This window comes from Notothenia coriiceps, unplaced genomic scaffold (genome assembly GCF_000735185.1).
Source record: "Notothenia coriiceps isolate Sejong01 unplaced genomic scaffold, NC01 NC01_scaffold00022123, whole genome shotgun sequence".
Lineage (NCBI taxonomy): Eukaryota > Metazoa > Chordata > Actinopteri > Perciformes > Nototheniidae > Notothenia > Notothenia coriiceps.
Window position 1 is genome coordinate 41,019 of NW_011354824.1, and position 22,563 is coordinate 63,581.

Genomic DNA, 22,563 nt, shown 5'->3' on the forward strand with positions numbered 1-22,563 from the left:
CAACTGCACCTTATATTCTACCTCATACTATTGCTTATAGAACACATATTTATTTCTAGTTTTGTAATTATGAACTGCACTGATAAATACATTTACATGTGCAATAACTTACTTATTGACTTGTTTACATTTGTTCTTGTATTTGTATGGTAATGTTGTATTGTTTTGTAAGCGTATACTGTTAAATGTATCATAGGTCTAATTTATAGTCACTTTATATATGATATATTAAAAGTTTAAGCTTGAATTGTCAAAATGATACTTATACTGTCTGTTATGTGTGATTGCACCATCGTGAATGCTTGGAATTTCGCTGTACTCTGTGTAGTGACAATAAAGGAATCTAATCTAATACACCACAACCCCTGATATTGTATGAGATTAATTCCTTTGATCCCCAGCCGCCTGTCCGGTGCTGTGCAGCGGTAACGGTCAGTACACCAGGGGGCGCTGCCAGTGCTACAGCGGGTGGAAAGGCACTGAGTGTGATGTTCCTGCCTCCCAGTGTATCGATCCTCAATGCGGGGGACACGGATTGTGTGTGTCGGGCAACTGTGTGTGCAACAGCGGCCACAAAGGACCCAACTGTGAACAAGGTAAATGGGGAAAGAAATCCTTTTCCATTTGGATGGGAAGCAGCAACAATTTTCTGTAGGAAGCTCAGGGGGGATTGACACAGTCCATTGGTGAAACAATCGAGTGTTTTCAACTCCACTGAGCAGATAATGCTTGGGATGTTGTTATTGATACCGTGTGTATAAATTAACTCCCTCTTAGTTTTTAGACCGCGTGAGGTTACCAGCTGGAACAGATTGTGAAGGGCCCATTGATGCAGTCACCTATTGGAATACTCCTCAGATGAAGGCACCTGGAAAAATCAATCATTCAAAAGCACCTGTTCCCCCCGTTTATTGAGAAAGAGCTTTGTCTTCTTTCTTGTCAACCTTTTCAACCCCCCCCCTTCCCTTCGGTGCATTTAACTGTATTGATCCCCATGCAAACAAAAGACAATTATCTGCTCAGATTTACATGTGCGCCTCATTGACCTTGCACGTAAAAAGCTATTGAGTGAACTAAATGAGTATATTGTGTTTTTCTTTGAAGTGAAGCATTATGGGAAGGAAACGTAGATTGGAGATTGTGGCATTTGTACTTCCAGGCTTGCTTGTAATGGCTCTGGTGTGATGAATTGGTTAAGGTAAATAATCAATACCAGTGTCCAAGGAGGTGTTGAAATCCACAGAGAAATCAGCTCCAGAGGAAGCACAATGTTGCTGTTGTAAATTATCCCTATGGGTTGATTATGTTGGTCATAATTGCCAATTATTAACTTAGATCAGCGAGTTGATCTGCAAATTGTTAATAGTAATTGATTACATCGGTCTAGACGCTAATTGTGCCCCTTCTCCTAGGGCCTATAATGGAGCATAATTATGCTGTCAGTATATTGGAAGTACCCTATAATATAGAAGAGCTTGTAGAACATAGGGTGGAAAAACGAAACCAGCCACAACTAAACACAGCAGCATTTTCAGCTGTGGCTTAACAGAAGTCATCTGGCACTGGAGCACTTCCACTCTGACAAAAACGATGTTGGCTTGTAGCAGAGTGAAATTGGCCGGGGTAAATAAGTAGGTTTGATATCCTTTCTGGAAGTGGTAAACTAAAAATATTCTGTCCTCTCCACGGCCCTCAGTTGACTGTGTGGACCCGATTTGTTCCGGTCACGGAGCCTGTCATCACAGTGAGTGCCACTGTAACCCGGGCTGGGGTGGCATCAGCTGTGAGATCCTGAAGAGCACTTGTCCAGAGCAGTGCTCCAGTCACGGCACCTTCAACACCGACTCGGGGACCTGCGTCTGCGAGGCCAACTGGACGGGGGCCGACTGCTCAATAGGTCAGAAAACATTGCACTTCATTTCAGAATCAGAATCAGAAACAGGTGTATTACCAGGTAGGTTTACACGTACCAGGAATTTGACTTGGTGTCGTGGTGCATAAAAACAAGAGTTAAAAAAACAGGTAGAGAACTAGAAAAATATTTAAAATAATAAAAAATATAGTCAAATATAACAATATTTACATTGCAATGGAATAAGAAGGAATAAAATATGGAATAAAAATCGGCAGTATTAATTTACAACATATGATTGTACATTGTGTGCATTCATGTAATGCATTTCGTCACCTAAAGCTATTTGGTGTGGTATTTTAATGTGTCTTACTGTGAGTGCGCAACTAAAGATTGTTTTTAATTATTGATCAATCTGCAATTAATTTCCCTAATTCATATTCGGCCCTATTAAATGTCAAAATAGTGAGGAACTGCCCACAGCCAGAGTTGACATCTTGTTCCAAACTCAAATATATGAAATTGGCACTCGCATGAGATAAAGACAAGACACAAACTAGATCATATTTTCCTTTTTAATTACAGCAAATAATCAAATGATTAATTGATTAAGTAACAACAGTTTCCATTTTTAATATCGGGCTCTATTCTGTGTCAAAGTAGTGTTAAAACGCCCATTACACTTCTAAACCACACGTTAACATCTTGATAGCTTGTCAGAGTAATTAACAATCATATATGAGAAAGAGAAGCAACCAACAAGATAACATAACAAAAATGCTTAAATGATTAATCCATTATTAGCCACTCATTTAAAGGTGGGGTAGGTCATTTTGGAAAAACCAGCTTGAGTGTGCTAGAATTAGAAAATACACAACCGGAAAAAATCTGCCACTTCCTTACAGAGCCCCTCCTCCAACACACACGAACGCGCACATGACCAATGAGGGCACGAGATAAGTTTGTGCACAGATGGAAGGCTGACAGGCAGGTAGGCCATCCAGTTACTTTAGCCGGGCCGGCTCAGATGATTGGTCGTGCTTTTTACAGCACCACGGCTTCCACAGATGGTTTTTTGTGTATTTATTGTCCAAGCATTTAATATATTCATTGCTATCGAGATGTTAAGAGCATTCCATGGAATATAACAAAAAGTATTTCTGAAATAAATGACATACCCCACCTTTAACTTTTTAATAATTGGCACTATGAAATGTCAGTTTGTGAAAAAGGCCAGGTACACTTTCCTAAAGCCCGAGCTGAAGCCTTTAAAATATGTTGTTTCCTCAAACTCAAATATAAATGTAACAATCACATGAACAAAAAACAACAACCTAGATACATTTTTGCTTTTACATTTACAAAGTATTCAAATGATTAATCCTTCATACTGTATAAAAGTGTTTTTTAGTACGGCTTTAGTTCTTTAAAGAAATTCAATGACAATCTCTGGCTTTTTGTGAACCTTTTCTTTTGAAGTCAAAGTCTACAAAATGGCTTCAAAAGAATGAAATGGCATATTAATCTACTTGGATTGTATCCATTCATTCAGTTATTGATACCATTAGAGCAGTGCTACTTACAAATCCTTGCAAACAGTGCGGCCTTTTTGTTTAACGCTGTAGTGGTTCTTTTTACTGTTTCTCTAACAATTAATTGGCACCAAATTCTTTGTGTAAAGAACACTGCACTGCAGACACCATGTGTCCACAACAGCAGATGTACTGTATGAGCCTTTATTAAAAAAGCAGTAGGTTGGAATTAAATATCTAGCTTATACAGTGCATTGTGGGTGCACTGTTTAACGCTTTGGGTATAATTAATCAGCTTTGGAATCTTAAAATCTGTAAATATGAGGGGGAAAATGTGATTTATGTTTTAATCTTGAATGTTTTTTTAGTTAATTAATCATTTTTTGCATTTGAAATATGATTTAGTGAACATCAGAGAGTAATTTATTTCTCCAAATGAATATGTCACCTTTTGAAATGAAACTCTTTAAATAAAATACAGTCAAATCAGTATGTTTCAGCTTCCCCCTCATACTGTAGGTACACATGCAGGAAACAACATTATTAATTGAAAAGTCGTGGTTGGCTCCAAAGATGATGAATGGGAGCCTCATGATGTATGCACACATGCTACAGTACTGTCAGTGCTGTGTTTTATGAGCTCTGGGTACATCTCTCCTATATCACCTTCAATAAAGTTTAACTTTGGTGTGATGGGGCGAAATGAAAGGAAGTGTACTGTGAACATTTTCTCTAATTACTAAAAGCTTCAATACATTGATGAATCCTGTGAAAGCAACAACTTCAAATGTGTTTTGCACAAACACCCTGAAATGCCTCCAACATCTCTGTTGTTCTCCGAGCAGAAGTTTGAAAATAACCTGCATTTACTACAGATAACAAACCCATATTAAAGTCTTTCATGGGTATGAGGAGACAGATGTTGAATTGTGATAGCCAGAAGTCACTCATGCTTGGAAAGTGTTGAATAAAAGAAACTATATTTACAGTTATTTATGTAACACTGGTAAACAGGTATTCTGCATAAATCATGAAACGTAATAACTGATATTTATTATCAAACAATGTGCAAATTGTTAAAGTTGTCGATCTACTGGAAGTTTGAACCTGAATAAATCAGCTTAATTGTGTTTTGGGCTAAATAAATCTGTGGTTGAGATCACACCTTTATAGTTTGGTAATCAACACTTGTAGCACGTGTTGGTTTTGGAACAGAGCATATGCTGACAACAAAGCTTTGTTTCCACACGTTTCTCTTGTGAGACCCAGCATATGGTCTCTTTGAAATTCAGCACAAATGTGTGTTGTTACAGAAAAGACTTATAGATTTGTTCAGAAGTTTTGCCAGCGTGTTTTATAGCAGCTTCAGGTTTGTTAGAGTAGATGAGACTATCGTATATTCCCATCTGCTCGCGGCAAAGCTTCTTCATTTGTTATCGGCTCGGTATTCAGAGCGTTTGGCTTTCGACACACAAGGTGACATGTTAGTTAGGCTGGCCCCTCCTATCTGTTATCTGCGTGTGGGCCTCAGGTGATTTATGGGCCGTTACCTCCATCAGAATAGACTTATCCTCTGTGTGCTCATCCCAGAAAGAGACACACAATGGCCCCGGCGAGTCAAACAATTAAAAGCAGAATGTATTTATTCTGATTGAAATGCAATTGCAGATGAATTCCTAAGGAGGCTGGGTGGTGTGTTTGAGATGATAGATGTGTGCGCAGCCCTTTTGACGCAGCATGCAGCCTCTTTGGTCGGTACCCAAGAAGAAAGAATGATTGTTTTGGTGAACAGGGATTTTTTTTCTTTTCTTTTCGAGTCTTACTTTATTCTCTTTTTTAAAGAGAAGTCACTTGTTATTCTGTTTGAAGATTAAAACATTCCACACGTAACCCTTTTCACTCAGCAAGATGTCTCTGGCTTGTCAATACAAGAAGTGTCTGAACTGGTGCGGTCCAAAAAGCCACGTTTTTACCCACCTGGGTGGGAGGAGAATTCCTTCTTAATTAATGCTGCGGTGCTTCTTCAATTAAATAAACTTTAATTAACAAGCGAGTAGCATGAATCGACCGCCCACAACCCCTATCCAGCTGGAGTCAGGGGCATGTTAAAGGCAGATAAACACTTTTGGACTAATGAAAAATTGATTGCATAGATTCTATGGGAAGGAGGTATCCCTTTGGAATCAAATGACTCCCCTCCAGAGGCGTGCTTAATATTCTACAGTGTCGGCTTGACTTAATCAGAACCATCCAAGGTCTCTCAATCGAAGAAAAACTCCATTCAGAGAGCTGGAAACTGACTGCTTAAAGAGCTTCACTAAAGGGTCCGTGTGGGTAAAGCAGAGAGGGTGAATTCGTAGATTAGTAAAATAGTAGATGTTTTATCCATGGCTTGTAACATTTTGGAATGCAGAATTATGCCTCTAGGCTTAGCTGCTTTACCTGCAAGCAGTTTTCTTTAAAAGTCACAAACTGTTTGGTTATGGGTATATTTAAATATCCTGAAGAATCTAGTCTCAGTGAGGACACACTCGAGCTACTTTCCTCCAGCACACTGTTGTCACGCCGGAAAGCTCTCCTGCTCAAAAGCTTTGATAGAAACTCTTCGTTCCAGTAAATGAACATCTCTTATTCTCTCACAAGAGCAGCCACAGCTTGTTGAGCGTTAGCTTTAGCCGGGCGCGGGCTGATTTACTTACCACCCGTGGATTCGATCATTTGAATTCTACTTCTCTGAAGATATCACAGATTCATAACAGATGCTCTGCTGTTTCCGATGCTCCAACTTGAAGAAATCATGTTGATCTAAGATCTCTCAGAGTCCAGACATAAGATTCTGCTTAAATCCATAACCATCGCCTCGGGCTGCCAAGACAACATGCAAATGAGCTACCAGAAAATGTAAAAACCTGAAAAGTGGTTGTTTTGGAAGTGTCTAGAAGCACAAAGTAATTGCTGTGCTTTACTTTATTTTTGCTCTGACTTCAGACTTTTTGGAGCGATGTTATTTGTGCACTGCAGAGAGAAAGGAAATTGGTGGAATATTTTAAAAAGATGCTTCAAAGTGGCTACAGGAATAACAATGACTATTATAACCTGTGTTGTTCTTTCATGGGCTTGAAAAAAAAAAAGTTTCTCGAGCGACACTGAAATATTGTGTGACTGACAAGCTTTGATGTCATTTCATTTGGGTGGAAAGCTGTTGTTGCACTGATTTGACCCATTGGTTGATAGGTTTATTAAAGTTGAGAGCTTGTTGCTGATATTTTAAATAAGCAAACTGAATCATCCATCTGCCTTCACATTGGACACAGGCCCACACACCTGTTTCTTTTTGCTCTTCTGTTTAAAGTTCATCTTTTCAAAATGCATTTCCACCATGCACTCATTACATTTAAATTACTTTAATGCAAGCTGAGGGTACTGTGTTGCTGTATTGTATTGTAGAGAACGTTTTTTTTGAGAATTGGAGAGATTTTATTATAGCTGGAATCCATAAAAGTAATAACTCAAGATTAATTTTTTCAAGTAGGATGTATCTTCTTCTTTCTTTTAATCATTCTCATCTATTTATTATGTAGTTCTGCAAAGTAGCAGCCACGTAGGAGTTCATTGGGTATTCAGTTTAAATTCTCTGACTAGTTACACACATTTTAAAGTAAATTGAGATGATAAATCAGGAGGAAGAATTAACATTTTGCCCTATATAAAATAATTATTTAAAAATGCAAATGTATAGATTGCAGTCATTAAGCCTCTTCAGATGATCTATTATCAATGCAGCTTTCTTTTTTGAATATATATATATGATATACATATACGTATATATTTGCCTTCACAATTTCAGGACTTTCTATAACACATAGTTTTCAGTCTTACCAGATTCATCTCCACAGAATACTAAAACACACCAGCAGAAAATTTAAAAAAAGGCTCTTTCACAGAACAGAAGCGACATGACTGTGGCTTTTTTCTTTTGCGACAGAGGTGTGTGTGGTGGACTGTGGTCCTCGTGGCCTGTGCATCAGCGGTGTGTGTCACTGCGAGGAGGGCTGGACAGGACCAGAGTGTGAGCAGAGGGACTGTCACCCACGCTGCATCGACCACGGAGTCTGCCGAGAGGGCAAGTGTGACTGCCATCAGGGCTGGACGGGTGAACATTGCACCATCGGTGAGCCACGCTGACACATGCGCCACCATACACCTACACACACTTGACAGAAGGGCACGAACTACAGAGGAAACTCATTTATGGACAGGCTTAAAAGGGCAACTTTGGAGTTTGAATGTCAGTGTTTAGAGTGCAGTTTCAAGCATCTGTTGGAAAGACACGGATCATGACACGCTTCTGTTGCTGCCCACCTACTCCCAACAAGTGCCTCTGCATGAAAAACCAGTAAAGTACTTTGTAGTGTCGGTTTTTTACTGCTAAGAGGTAAGCCGCCGGGTTTTAAGATCACTGAAAACATTGTGGCCAAGATCTTCATAATTTGATTTGCCTTTTTTTATTAACACCACAGTCATTGGTGGAGATAACAAAACATTTAATCAAACATTATACTCAAATACAATGGGGAAGTAATATTTACATTGTACTTCCTACTCCGCGAGAGTTCATATGGAAAGATTAGTTGGCATCTAATCAGAAGTGCAAAAGAAGTAAGGTGCAGTTTAATGGATAGGCATAATGTATGACAGATATAAAGTATATACAGGATGAACATATTAATGGGTATAAACACTATGAACAGTAATATCAATATTGACCACACTTTAGAGGTATATATAACATTGACACTAAATGACACACTACAGACCTATTTTTAGTATTGACATTTTTTTTAAATCATCTTTTGCTTTTTTGTTAACATTCCTTTTGATACATCACTTTTACTGCTGAAGAATTATATGTATATTGTGGTTTTGCCTTTTAAAATTATTCGCCATGATTACCTTTTCTTAACAATTCCATTTTTTTACAAGAAAATCTCAGTCTCTGCTTGTTGAAGCCTCATTACCTGTTCACCTGCCAGCTATTCTTAGCCAGCTAACACCAGACCTTATGGCAGGTGTAAAGGTTTGAATGAATTGGGTACGAGTCCAACCAGTTTTCAATAGTGGCAATTTATTTCGACCAATTTTCATTGAATTGATATCAAAATGGAGGATATCTAATCTTGATGTAAGCTGTTAACCATCTCTCCCTCTAACAGGAAATGTGACACATCATTGCTTTCGGCCAGCTTTTCCTCTCTCTTTTCAAAATCTCCTTTTTTTTCCTCATCAACTTTGTAATTTTCCCATCGACCATTTAGATATTCCACCTTTTAGACTTTGAAGTGATGCTCCTGTATTAGTGAGTCAAGGGCAGGTATGTAGGGAGCTGAAAAGCCGGTGCTAGGCCTCTTTGGAATATCATTTTTTTCTGAAATGGCGGTGCTTCACCTGGCATTAGTGAGGATAATGAGTTCTGAGATGTCATTTTCCATTGACCTTTAACTCAAACTTCCTTGACACCTTACCCCCTGTCAAAGGTCCTGTAGTTAAACCCTGACACGCCGCGTCAAACAGCATTCCCCCAAGTGTCATCTCCAACCTCTCAATGACGACACACTCCCAGTTAAACAGAGATCTGGCACTCCAAACTATTGAACCCTAATTATGTATTTACAAGTTCTCTCATCAGCAATCCCCGGTCCACAGTGCGGATCCATCTCTGAGGGGGAGAGGGGATGCGGAGAGGGAGTTGTTGGAGAGGTCACATTCCTGATCGTATTAATCTTCCCCTCCTCAGGGCTGATTCGGCCCCATCCATTTTCTCTTTCTTTTCCTTCTGTGTAAGGCTCCTGCAAGGAAAGTAACTTTGCTTTGGCTTCAGTGGAGATGAATAGGCCGTGCGTTACCTTTTCTTTAAGAGAGCGCGAGCTTATTTTGTCTTTCAAACCCTGAATAACTGCCATTTGCACAAAGCACCTTTTAATCACATTACATGGACAGAGCCTGAATAGAGGACTTCCTCGACCATTCTTTTGTCACCAGCATCTAGATCCTATTCTATATGCAAGGCTTAACCCCATTGTCTCCGCTTTCTCAGCACTACACTTTACCACTAAGGTGTTTTTTGATTCGTCTTAGTGTACTGCTGGCTCATTGCCGTGCAGTTGTTGAAATCACCCGAGTGGAGATGAAGGCAACATTGAAATACATTTTAAAAAAAAATGTTTTATCATGCTGCTGCTTCATGATGCGTTCAGAATGGACTTAGACGACATAACTCCTGACAAGCAGACAGTAAAATGTTGTGAAGATAAAAACGAAATAATACTGTATAGTCTGAAAAAAACAAAGAGTGTTTTAACAACCAGATATCAAGAGGAATCCAGTTTTCTTCTTTGTGTTGGCCTGTCTTGTTTTGGCAAAGAAAATTAGATGGAGAGCACAATGAATATTTCGCAAAGCATAAGAAGCTGAATTCATTTATGCTGCTTCCTATGAACAGAAATCACCATCGAAGACTCTTTTACAGACAACTTTGAACATGGAATATATACGGTCCTGATGAATCACTTGCTGTTTTAATTAACATCTGAACATACTGCTGTTCCTTCCCGTACTGCAGGTTCTGTCTCATTTATCCCTCTATAAAACTCCTTCAAATGTTCCTACATGTTTTACTATTTGCATTTCTTTGCCTAACTCCCACTTATATCCATTCTCTTTTCTATTTTGTCTGTATGCCTGTCTGCCTACCTCTCTATCTCTATCCAACTCCCTCTTGGCTTACATGTATAGCCCTGGATTCCAGAGTATCAGGTAAAACACTTTTTCACTTTGCTTGAGAATTATACTTTAAATGCAATCTTTTTTTTTTTTTCAAATCCAGAACACCTTTATGTCGCTTAAAAAAAGTAAACTCTGTAAAAAAAATTATTTAAAAAAAGGGGTGAGCTCGCAGCTTTCCAGTCATATCCTGTCACTCATGCTTAGTAATAGCTATTCAGCTCAATCTCCATAACCACTATGATTACCATACACAGTGGAGAGATTGAAATTAGAGCAGAAACTAAAACGAAAGCCAACTATAATCTTCGGGAGAACTAGCTGCAAAGCTTCTTTCCCAAGTATTTCAAACGAGTTGGCAGGTACATCAGCTTTATGCCAGCAAGCGTTCTCACTTTGTGCTCGCCTGCAAGTTAACATAAGGAAATGTGTTTGTCAGTCTTAGCTCTCTGCCACCAAAGAGATAAGTAATTTTTCTTTTCCAAATGTTTCCTTTTCCTCGATTGTGTAATAGGACCAGTCAAGATAGGATATAAAGGTAAATTGAACCACTATCCCCCCAAGGGAGATTGTCACAAACAATCCCTCCCTGCTCTTTGTCTTCCTAGCACGGCGTTTATACACCTGTTCTTTGTCCGAGTCGATCATAATGTTCCTGCTGTGATCCTGCTCGCCCAATATGTTTCCTCATTTCCTGTCCGTCTTAACCAGTCTCACACAGACTCCACGGTCCCTGCTCCCCCCCCCCACCCTCTGTCTTAATTCCCTGTGTCTGCCAGATTAAACGCCCCAAACTGGTGTGGTTTAGTCATGTTTCGGCTCCCTGTCTTCACCATCCAATAGAAGGAATGCGATCTGGCAGCAAGTGCTCTGTTTTCTAAAAATGTAGAAACTCTAGATCCTCCCCCTTCTTCCCACACTTCTTCCCCTTCCTATTTACATATATACTTCCTCTTCCCTTTGATGTTGCCCGTTACTTCACATGAGTGTTTCTAACATCAGCAATATTCTATTCCTTCGTAAATAATTTTCGGGCCAAGGAAGTTCCTAGACACTCGCTGGTTTTCAGCCTCTTAAATGGGATTTGTGCAACTTTGAACTCTCTAAGCGAACTCAAAAATTGCCCTGGATTTTGAAAATCACACTATGAGAATTCACGCAACCCGAAAACAACTCATAGAGAAGTATGCAAACATGGATTAAAGACAACATATAAACCCTCCAATTACCACGGATTTGACTCAACATGAATTCACAGTGTATCCCATTGGCCTTTTTAACTCTAAGTAAACAGCTCAGCATGTGTCCTCTTCTTTTATCCAATATTTTCTCCGAGTTCTACATGCTCCATAAACTCATGTGAAACAACTGTAACTCCTCACACCCTCCCCCACATCCCAAGTCCTGTCAGAGGTGTATTGTTCTGTATGTTCACTCAAATACTGTCTTTTATCATTTGTGTCCCTCCTCTGCCCACTGTCCACTCTCAATGCCCCCCCTCGCTCTTGTCTTTCACTTCCCCTTCTCCTCCTGATTTCCTTGTTCTGACTTGCTCTGCTGTTTGACACGTACATGATGTGTTGACAGACGGCTGCCCCGGGCTGTGCAACAACAACGGGAGGTGCGTCCTGGATCAGAACGTCTGGCATTGCATCTGCCAGTCAGGGTGGCGCGGGTTGGGATGCGATGTCGCCACGGAAACGCTCTGCTCAGATGGCAAGGATAACGAGGGAGGTAGGAGGAATTATAAAAGCCTCGTACAAATAGTCTTTTAGCTTCAGAAAAAAAACGCTCTGTAACTCTTATTGTGCAAGACAGAAAATTGGCTTTGATGCGACTCCTCTGTGACAGTGCAAACAAACACAACAAATCAATCATACATAAAACATCACTGGAAAGAATATGCAAATGCTGTAGCCGAGCAGATTGTTAAACAGCACGGTTTAAAATATACAGTAGATCAATTATAAAGAGTACTTTTGAGTATATATCACTTCTCTGGGGCTGCATGTCAAACAAAGTGCTGATAAACACACACATAACTTTTGAGGTGACACACTTTGAAATACTTCAAACTTTCGTGTCAGGATCTCACTTTAATGAACTCAAGCTCACGTACTAGAAGGCATCTGTGTGCACTAGAGCTCAACACAGTAATGGCACGTTTCCGGATGCATCCAGGTCAACCAAGCGTTCCCCTCCTCGTATTGACCGTCCGTCTTGTTTTCCAGATGGACTTGTCGACTGCATGGATCCAGACTGCTGCACTCAGGTCTCGTGCCAGGGTCAGACGTACTGTCGCGGATCACCTGACCCCGCTTCCATCGCCGGCCAGAGCCAGAGTTCAGCCACCCAGCCCACATCCAAGGGCTTCTACGACCGCGTCAGCTTTTTGATTGGCCCCAGCGGCAGTCACGTGATACCCTGGGATAACCCGTTCAACAGCAGGTAGGCGGCTTAATGTGGCTACTTCATTATTTGCATCACGTTGGCTGTTTGCTGTCTCATTACCAGTCGGGAGACACGGGTGTCTGGGAAGCCACTCCAAAACGTCAAAAGACATCACATCTCATTGTCTTTGCAGTCACAGTGACAAGTGTGTTTACAGTGGTGTCGCTGCCACACATGTTTATGTCTTTCAGCAGTCAAGATTAAAAAGCTCAAGAGTGATCTGGATCCTCGCTAAAAACAACACTCATGACTGTGAGGGAATAACGATCATTTTTCTTATTCCAAGATAACAGGGCTATGTCGTTTCCAAATTGGAAAGGAAACCGTTTTCCCTGCACATTTATGAAGATCCTTTATCAGTAACCCATTTTTTTTTTTATCATGAATGTGCTGCCCATTTTAGAGTATATTTCAACATCTAAGACAAGCAAAGAAAACAAAATTATCTCTGATATTTGCTCTAAAGTTGCTTTTATCTTTGTACAGTCTGTTTATCCAACAGTAAACCACATTAAAATTGTCCCAATCCCAGAGTGTGCAAAGAGCCAACAAGTTAATTGTATTCTGCACTCAACAATCAAACAAAGCTGAGTGCATTAGAAGAGGATGGATCCTGCTGGCTTTGGAGATCTCCTGCCTTTCCTCTAGCGCCACCAGCAGGTGGACTCGTTGTTTTAATTGTGAAAATCCTGACAACAATTTTTTAAGGATTGCTTGGAAATGTTGTGCAAAAATTCATTTTCCCTTCGTGCATGATGAATGCATCTTACTTTCCTTATCACTTAACTTTCCACATAGCAACCTTTCCACGTGTCTGAAAGGCCTACTTTGGTTTGCAATTAAACAAAAACTAATTACATTCCCATCAGCATCAACTCTTCATTTGTGTTGATTTCCCAACAGCAGAAGATAGCATGCTAACACGCCAACCAAAGTAGGCCTATCAGACACGTGGAAATGTTGCTATGTGGAAAGTTAAAGGTGACCTATCATGCAAAATGCACTTTTGTACGTCTTTTATACATGAATATGTTCCCCCGGTGTTCCAGGGAACTCACCAAGTGTCAGAAAACACAACCCTCTCTATTTTCCTCCATACCGAGATCTCTTAAAAAGGGGCTGCAAAGGATCTGATACAGACTGATCCAGATTTGAACACTTCTATGACGTCACAGAAGTGGCGCTACGGCTATTGGGCCAACTCCACCAACAAGGAGGAGACAGCCACGGACATTGCCGTTCGAAAGCGCTGGAGACGCTGTAGTACATATGCCAGGCCTGTAGATGGTGCTGTTCTCACAGAATCAGCCCATGCAAAGACAGTGTTAAATTGAGCGAAATGAGGAATGGCTAAAATTCATGATCTGTTTGGAATTTTGAAAAATAAAAAGTATAAATATGCGTTATATAGGTATGGTCCTACACTATATCATTCAAATATAGCATGATAGGTCCACTTTAACTTAGATTAAAGCACACTGAAGATATACAGGTATAAATACAATTTTTTCTGAGTTTCAGATATTATTGTAAATAAAGTGATAAAACGTAAGAACAAGTGGTCATGTGGACTCCTAACTACTGTTTTGGTTTTCTATCTTGCTAACCGAATCATGTGATAGGACGGGAAAGGACTCCACGAATAACTGNTTCTTTCGTAAGAGCAGCATCAGAATTCTGGAGAAGATTAGGGACAGACGCAGGAACAGCATGGATGGAGAAATACTGGATTTTCTGGCAAACCTGCAAGACCCGTAGTGTTCTTAACAGCAATGGTTTGAAATCCAGGAAAATATGGCATTAGCAACGGATTATTTTGCTAAATCAATATTTAAAAAAAAAAGAATAGAACATAAAAAAGTGAAATAAACATCACACTCTCTCTCAACTCTCTTTTGATGAACTTCGTGATGTAAACAAACACAAAAATGACTTTAAACAAAGATTTCACATTGTTTAAAGGTGACCTATCATGCAAAATGCACTTTTGTACGTCTTTTATACATGAATATGTTCCCCCGGTGTTCCAGGGAACTCACCAAGTGTCAGAAAACACAACCCTCTCTATTTTCCTCCACTGCCCAAATCTCTTAAAAAGGGGCTGCAACGGATCTGATACAGACTGATCCAGATTTGAACACTCCTATGACGTCACAGAAGTGGCGCTATGGCTATTGGGCCAACTCCACCAATCAAGAGGAGACAGCCACGGACATTGCCGTTTGAAAGCGCTGGAGAGGCTGTAGTACATATGCCAGGCCTGTAGATGGTGCTGTTCTCACAGAATCAGCCCATGCAAAGGCAGTGTTAAATTGAGCGAAATGAGGAATGGCTAAAATGCATGATCTGTTTGGTATTTTGAAAAATAAAAAGTATATGCCTTATATAGGTATGGTCCTACACTATATTATTCAAACATAGCATGATAGGTCCACTTTAAGTGATGCGTAAGTTGCATTCATCATGAACAGAACAGACTAACAAAGACTAAACTACTCACAGAGCTGTGCCTTTATCTTGTTTCTATGGTGTCGTTCTAATAAAAATGTATTTATCATTGCATATTTTTCTAGTTTCTCACTATTACAGTATACAATATCTACATAGAGAGCAGAAAGTGTGGTCTAGGTATTTTAAGGACATTTTTACATTGATGGGCATGAATACAGCCTTTCACTTTCAAGTGTGGAGACTGGCTTTTTGTTCATCTTGACACCTCACATTTGCCTCGGCTTCTTTGAAAGAATTAAAGTTTTGATGTCCTCATCCAAGGTAAAACCATTCAATATAGATGTTTAATACAGAGTAAGAGAAGATGTTATGCATTGAATGGACCACTGGGCTACATCATGTGCAAACTGCGGAGACAGTTACATGTGTTACCAAAACCTCAGTGCACTCCCACATCTGTTCTCAATCATGAGTGGAGTTTGATTTGAGTCTGATGGAGAGGAAAATGATTGCCAACTGTGTGCAGAAGGCTTTGGGAATATTTCCTCCAATAGTTTAAAGTAATCCTTATGTAAATAGCATGCTTTACTGAAAATATAGAATGAGGCAATCCCCCCTCCCAGCCGGGTTCTCAATAATCCTCATCCTCATTGTCTTCAGCTTACTGTCGATTTCATGTCTGGCCGCGGCATTAGCTCTCTTGCTCAAAATACTCATTTTTCCTTTTTATCTTCTTGTAGAAGTTAGTTTTGTATTCAAAAACACTGTTGTGCATTGTATAGGCTCTGCAGATATGCATGTATTCGACAAAAGGTATCATTATGTATTTTTTAAAGATTCACATAACGATGTAGAGGGTGGTATAGGCATAGTTTGTTTGGAGACCCATATTTTTCAAACGTTCATTTGAGGTTAAAGGGTGAATCATTTATTGGCAGCCTTTGCAGAGTATACATTATAAAAAAAATCTCTGAAGCCCTGGAACAGAAACAGAACAGCATCAAGACTTCCAACAGCTGCGGTGACTTTTATTCCTCGACGTGGAGTATCTGATATCTTACGGCACAGAAAAGCAAAACTGTTAGAGGTCACTCCTCTCCTTCTATTTTCTCAAGAAACCATTGTGAGCACCATGAGAAACGGAGTCGATTTCCGCGTGCACTCAGGTTTCACAACTCGGCAGTAAACCCGTCCCCCGTATAGCACAGAGAATAAAACATGTGTTTGTGGTTTGGTGTTTTTTGTTCTGCCCACTGGTCCCCCAGCCGTATCACATGTCCCCCCACAAGTCTCCCGCTGGATTTTCAGATGGAGTTTTTCTACAGCCGGGGTGAGACAATGATGGATAAGAATGCAAGCATTATATGATTCATTTCTGGGGTTTCAGCAGGTGGTGGGACTTGCCGTTTGTTTGGGGGTTTCGGCTCTTGTAGCATGCTCTCAAAAGATTAATAGAGACACAGGGAAGAAAGAGTGAACCTTCGGCGGGGCTCTTAAGTGGCCTTGTTCCCTGAGCCGGTAAATAAAGGATGGGAGACGGCTGTGGAGCGGGAGGGAAATAAGAGAGGCTAAAGCTGTTGATCATCCCAGTCTCATATACGTAATGACCCGGAGATAAAGTGGCAAAATGAGACATCTTTGGCCAACCAGTGAAAAATGTAGAACGAGCACGTTTAACATTCTGCTCTGGTTGAGAAGAAGGGGATGATTAAATGTTGACGCAGAAATATCCAATTGTCTCCTCTTCTTACCTTCAAACAAAGGATTGACTTCAAAATAATGACTTCACACTTAAGATTATACCAGCAGCAAGCTTTACCTGAAGGCCCTGCAGTCATGTTGAATAATCACAGAAGATATCTGAGGCTTGAATCATGTATGAAGCTTCCGTTTCTGTGATTTATGGAGACAAAATGCCAAAGAAAACACATCTTTCTCTCGGTGAAAGCAGGTGAGGGTATGCTGGAGGTGGAGTGCTTTTTGACCAGAAGCAAATCCATTTGCCAGCAGGGAGAATCTGGGTGAGCATTGTGAATGAGTAATGCTCCCCCATGCTAGACTAACTACCATGAGGTGCCCTTAAGTGCAGCATTTAGCCCTCCCTACCTGCTCTTTGACCAGCAGTGGGAGGCGGGTTATATAAGGCAGCCACCAGGTGTGACAGTTCAGAAAAACGTCTGGAAGAAAAGAGGTGATTTGTTCAGAAAGCCTCTCCAGCTTTTATTCTTTCTAAAGGGGGACATGTTGTTCCTCCGTCTCATTTAGAAAAACCTTCACATTCTGACTTTTCACTGCCGAACATTTTAAATTTCTTCTTGTAATCAAAATGCATTTTCTTTTCACACTTACCCTATTTATGATTCACCTGTTCTAAAGTGCTGTGGTGATTCTTTTGTATGGTTGCGTTTCTTTTTCCAAATCCTTTTTCCAAATCCTTTTTCTTTGTGACAGTTTGCCTGCCTGCGGCATCACATTCTGTTTTTCTGAATTCCTGTTTTTTTTTCTGAAGTGCCTCTTGACACGTCAGTCGTCGAGTTTTTCAACTTCTCACATCAAGAGGATATCTGTTACCGAGTTGAAGAGCTCGTTCTAAAAAAAATTATTGTTTATATATTATCTTTCATCACAGTACCACACACATTTATCACGCTAGCTAAGACTCGGGTATGACACTGACAAGAAGCTCTTTTTTGAAAGCAAAACACTTGCAAGGTCGTGGTGATAGCAATGCTGTCAATGTTTCTCTCACATATCGTCATTTGAAATGCCTTCTGTTGTGCACTTCATTTACTGACTTAATTACCCAGACTGATAATTGATCAGTAAATCTTGTGAAGAATACACTGTTTCCTCTGCCTGCCTCACAAATTGAATTGCCCTGAGATCTGTACATTTGTATAGCTGTGTTTGTCTTTAAACAAATAACATTTTTTTTTGTGAGAACAAATATGCATCCACTTCTGTGTGCTCATGGAATATAAATGCTGCAATACACGTGCAAGAAGCTGCAAAAAACCTTAACAAGTCCTGCATGTCTGGAAAATCTCATCACACTGAATTATGGGCTTTTAAAGCAGTAAACAGAGACGGAGAGGTGCTCTGTAAGGTGACATTTTCATGAATAACATCCCCTGGCACACTGGTTCCTAGCATTCAGTAAATCATACCTCCCTGCTGGTGCCACTGGCAAAGGGATGGCAGTTGTTGGTGCCGTGGCTCCGTGTTGTCTCCGGCTGGCATTGTTTGTTTATTCAGCTCTTTCTGTTTGTTTGCCCACACAGCCTGGCGTCAGTCATCCGAGGTCAGGTCCTCACGGGAGACGGGACGCCGCTGATCGGAGTCAACGTGTCCTTTCTGCACTACCCCGAGTACGGCTACACCATCACCCGGCAGGACGGCATGTAAGAGAGTCACTCTGTGCACACATGCATCAGTAGGTGCAACATTCAGGGACTAACAGCCATCCATCTGCATTTGTTAACACTGATTTACATGTCCAAATGAGCACCCTCCAGCAGGATTCTCAGCCATTAGGGTTCAACTTTCGCCCTCGCAAAAATGTATTTGTGGCATTGGCTGCTATCCCGAGAACAGTATGGAAAAATGCAGGGAAAGCTGTCCAACAGTGGCAGAGTTGTCCTGGCAGTTATCCAAAAAGTACTCAAAACAAATTGAAACGACTGCACATTGTGCCCTAGAACAATTCCTCATGCAAATGTCACAGTGGTAGTGGCCATTTTGAACCAGGCTGTTTAAAATGCATTGAATCAGCAAGGGTAGAATCAATCTGCCCGCGGTGTAGTAAAACATGGGATTACTGTCTGACCTTCTCCTGCTGTTACCGCAGACGGGTCCTTAATAATGAGGGTGCAAACACATACGACACAAATGTATGACACATATTTTACAGGAAGGGTTCATCTCAGGTAGGAGGTTTATTTTGCAGATGCTGGTCAGAGATAGTGGCCCATTCAAATTCAGCGGCACGCGTGTTCATGTGTTGCCAGTATGGAATAAAAGGCTTATAAGTGGAACAGAATGTACAGCTGTTGTTATGAGGCACAATCCTTGGGTCCCCAGATAGCTGAGGCTTAGCTGATTTCTTCAGATATTCCGCCCTGTAACTCTTCTGACAAGTAGCGTGATAAATGGTTGGGGATAATCACACTTGGTTAGCCAACAGATCCGCTCAGTGTGTTAAGAAGGGGGGGGCGGCATCAAAGCCTGGCCTCTTGCAGCTGTGAGCTCCTCGCTGCCCAAAGTGGAGAGAGCTTGCTTGAGAAGGAAGCTGTTTTAGGTCAGCTGCACAGCTTGACTGTTGGTGTGTGTGTGTGTGTGTGTGTGTGTGTGTGTGTGTGTGTGTGTGTGTGTGTGTGTGTGTGTGTGTGTGTGTGTGTCCTCCTGTGTGTGTGAGAGACGTGCATAAGCATTCAAATCTGCGAGTGCGTGTCTTTGTGCATGTGAATGCATGCAATGTCACCACACAGATGATTTACCCCCTGGGTAGTGGAGCTCGCAGAATATATAGAGCAGCACTTCAAAGACTCGCCCTTCATTTCCAAACCAGTAAGTTTTCCCTGAGTAATATCGTACTAATTAAAAACAGTTCACCAGAATGAACTCCTAAGACTTAAGACTCCAAACCATATTCGACCATAAAGTGTCTTCTCACACCATGCCTGGTTAAACAGAAGTCATACATTAGATTCAGTGAATGATAATAAAGTATGAAGGCTGTAGAGAGGGAATATAATTGATAAGGGAAAGTTTTCTTTTCCATTGAAGTCATGAGATGGAACACTTACTTTGTTCTTCAGCACTTAAAAAGATGTTTCAGTTTATTATAACTTTAGGGCTTTTTGACATAGTTCTGGCTAACAGTCATTCTACAGAAAAGGTGGAATCTGGGTGATACAAATCTGCTGAAATATATTCCATCTAAAAAATCTAAAACCTGTTAAATAGCAATAACTAACTCTTAACTTAATGAATCCACAACAAGTAGAGCTTAAAGTATTTTTATTTTTTAAATTATTTTTATACTTTATAAAAAGCTTATTTGTATATGTCACTGGTGTTACGTGTTACCAGGAAGAAGAGTAACGAGTAACACCAGTGACAATTTGGAGAAAACACTACCATTTTAACAAAATGGCTGCAATGTGTCACACCAAATATGGCTTCAGTCAATATCAAAATCGTTTAACTCTTCAATACAATACATTTTCCCATTCAAATGTTCACCCCTAGGGCTATGCAATGAGTAACACTAATGACAGACTTGAAAGACGCACGTAAAATTTAAAATAAAATGACACCTTTAACAAACAAAGTAAGAAGTATCTGACTTTCGTTATGTCTTTGTCCACTGCACTGTCTCAAATGATCTCTTGTTACAGGAGCACTTCAGAGACAGTACATTATTTCAAAAATAAAAGCGTTTTGTGTAGCAGTAACACCAATGATGTCATTTTGGGTGACTGACATTTATTTGATATTATTAATAATAATTTTCGTTTTTTTTTTACCATTTCAGTGTTATATTTAATGCTTGTAATGTTATGTAAATATAAATTAGATTTATTTATTGAAAAAAAAATCTTTTAAATTAAAACTATAGGCTCCACTTCCATGTATGATCGAAGTGACGAGGCAGTTCCTTGAACTTGGCATTTTAAATAAATTGCAATTTACGTATAAAACCATTTTTTATTTTATTTTTTATTTAGTACCATTGCAAAGACAATCTCTATTTATTCAACATATATAATGAATGTGAGTATTAGGTCAACGTCATGTATTTTGGTGTCTGCAAAAGTAAGTGACAGCACTTCCACCTTTTCTGTAGAATGACAAAAAGAAGTCTGACAGAGCAAGAAACATGGGCAGTGAAAACATGATTCCAAGTTCAACTTGTACCTTGTTTTTGTTATTTAACTCTGCCGAGGAGGTTAGGATTTTGGATTAGTTTGTTTGTCTGTTTGTCAGAAAGATTGTGGAAAAACTTTGCCCCTTTTTAATGAGACTTTGTTGAGATGAGTAGCATGGGCCTTGGAAGAACCCATTACATGTTGGGGCTATTTCACTATACCCCGTTCGGACTCTGGCGCCGGATTGCGTGCACAAGGCTCTCACCTCTGACTTAACAAGCAAACATGGATGTGTCTGATCTGAAAGCTAACAGTGCTTTCTGAGTGGCTTCTATTTGGTCTTGTGGTTTAGTTGATCTCAAGTGATTGACACCATGCTCCTAGAGCTTAGCAATCCTTAAGAGAGCAAAAAAAGATTTACCAAAAAATAAATACCGCTCATATAGTGTTGGGAAAATCTCACTCGTCACCGGCTTGAGCTTCAATAATCAGGATGCATGTATTTATTATGCTTGCAAGAATGGAAGTAGTCATCACATACAGAGCATACAACTAGTTCCTCAAACAGTGTCCTTCATATGCTTATATACAAGAGAGGGTGTTATTCAGTCACAAGATACATCTATACCGGTTCAAAGACAATATTCTATGCTTAGTTCAGATTAGCTAAGACCCACGTAAGCAATAAACATGACAGCCTATCTCCCTAGGGGCTGAACCATCATGTTAATCGTTGGAATATAGCTATCGTATGTTCAACACAGTGTCTCATGAGCTTCTTCTATATAATCATACATCCGGTTACGTACCAAGTTACAGTAGGGCCTTTGTTATAAGGTGCTACTCTGATATCGAAAGAGTACATTCAGTATTTTTCCAACATATAGTTTTTCCAATATGTGATATTTTTTTGGTTTGATGATGCTGTGTTAAGGTTCGATCTCTTGGCCAATGGCGGTGCTTCTCTGACGCTGAGTTACGAGCGCGCCCCGTTCCCCTCGCTGCACCGCACTGTGTGGCTGCCCTGGAACGTTTTCCACGTGATGGACACGGTGGTGATGAAGCGTGAGGAGAACGACATCCCCAGCTGCTACCTCACCGGCCTGATCAGACCCAACCCCCTCATCCTGGCCACGCCCCTCTCCACTCTGTACAAGACGTCCCCCGAGGACAGCCCCATCATCCCGGAGACCCAGGTGAGACACAGAGAGACACAGAGGTGACCCAAAGGAGATCTCATTACGGAGCTTTTATGGTCAATTCCACTGTTGTGCTCATATCTGATTGTTTTGAATGCCTTTAATAATTCAACCCATGTTTGATCCCAACATTACAAGCAGCAGTGTCTTAAATACACAAACAAGAGTAACAATAATGCTGCTATCTTCCTTTTGCCATAGCTTATTTTCACATTTGCCTTTGAGCTTAGATTGAACTGAGGCATCTCCCCAAATACTAAGCCATAAATTGTCTCGCAGTGATACTGATAAATTCTTAGGGTGAAGGTTTTATGCCTCAGGATTCGGTTTGGCTGAAATCTGAGTTTTTTTAAAAACCCTGAATATTGCTATGCAGGAAATTATAAAACATTGTTACATTTGAGGGAGAAATCTGAATTGTGGACATG

At 40.3% G+C, this 22,563-nt stretch overlaps 1 protein-coding gene across 1 annotated transcript in view; it reads left to right on the top strand.

Annotated features, from left to right (window-relative positions):
- The window catches only part of si:dkey-237h12.3 (teneurin-3), a gene marked incomplete at its 5' end in the record, with an annotated part of 86,638 nt that overhangs the window by 27,271 nt on the left and 36,804 nt on the right, over window positions 1-22,563 (top strand). Inside the window, 9 exons of the mRNA XM_010780708.1 lie at window positions 402-596; window positions 1,697-1,897; window positions 7,370-7,555; window positions 10,177-10,197; window positions 10,679-10,702; window positions 11,752-11,898; window positions 12,396-12,612; window positions 18,348-18,467; window positions 21,871-22,132. Coding sequence (XP_010779010.1) covers window positions 402-596; window positions 1,697-1,897; window positions 7,370-7,555; window positions 10,177-10,197; window positions 10,679-10,702; window positions 11,752-11,898; window positions 12,396-12,612; window positions 18,348-18,467; window positions 21,871-22,132 — 1,373 coding nt within the window. The remainder of the gene's footprint in view (window positions 1-401; window positions 597-1,696; window positions 1,898-7,369; window positions 7,556-10,176; window positions 10,198-10,678; window positions 10,703-11,751; window positions 11,899-12,395; window positions 12,613-18,347; window positions 18,468-21,870; window positions 22,133-22,563) is intronic.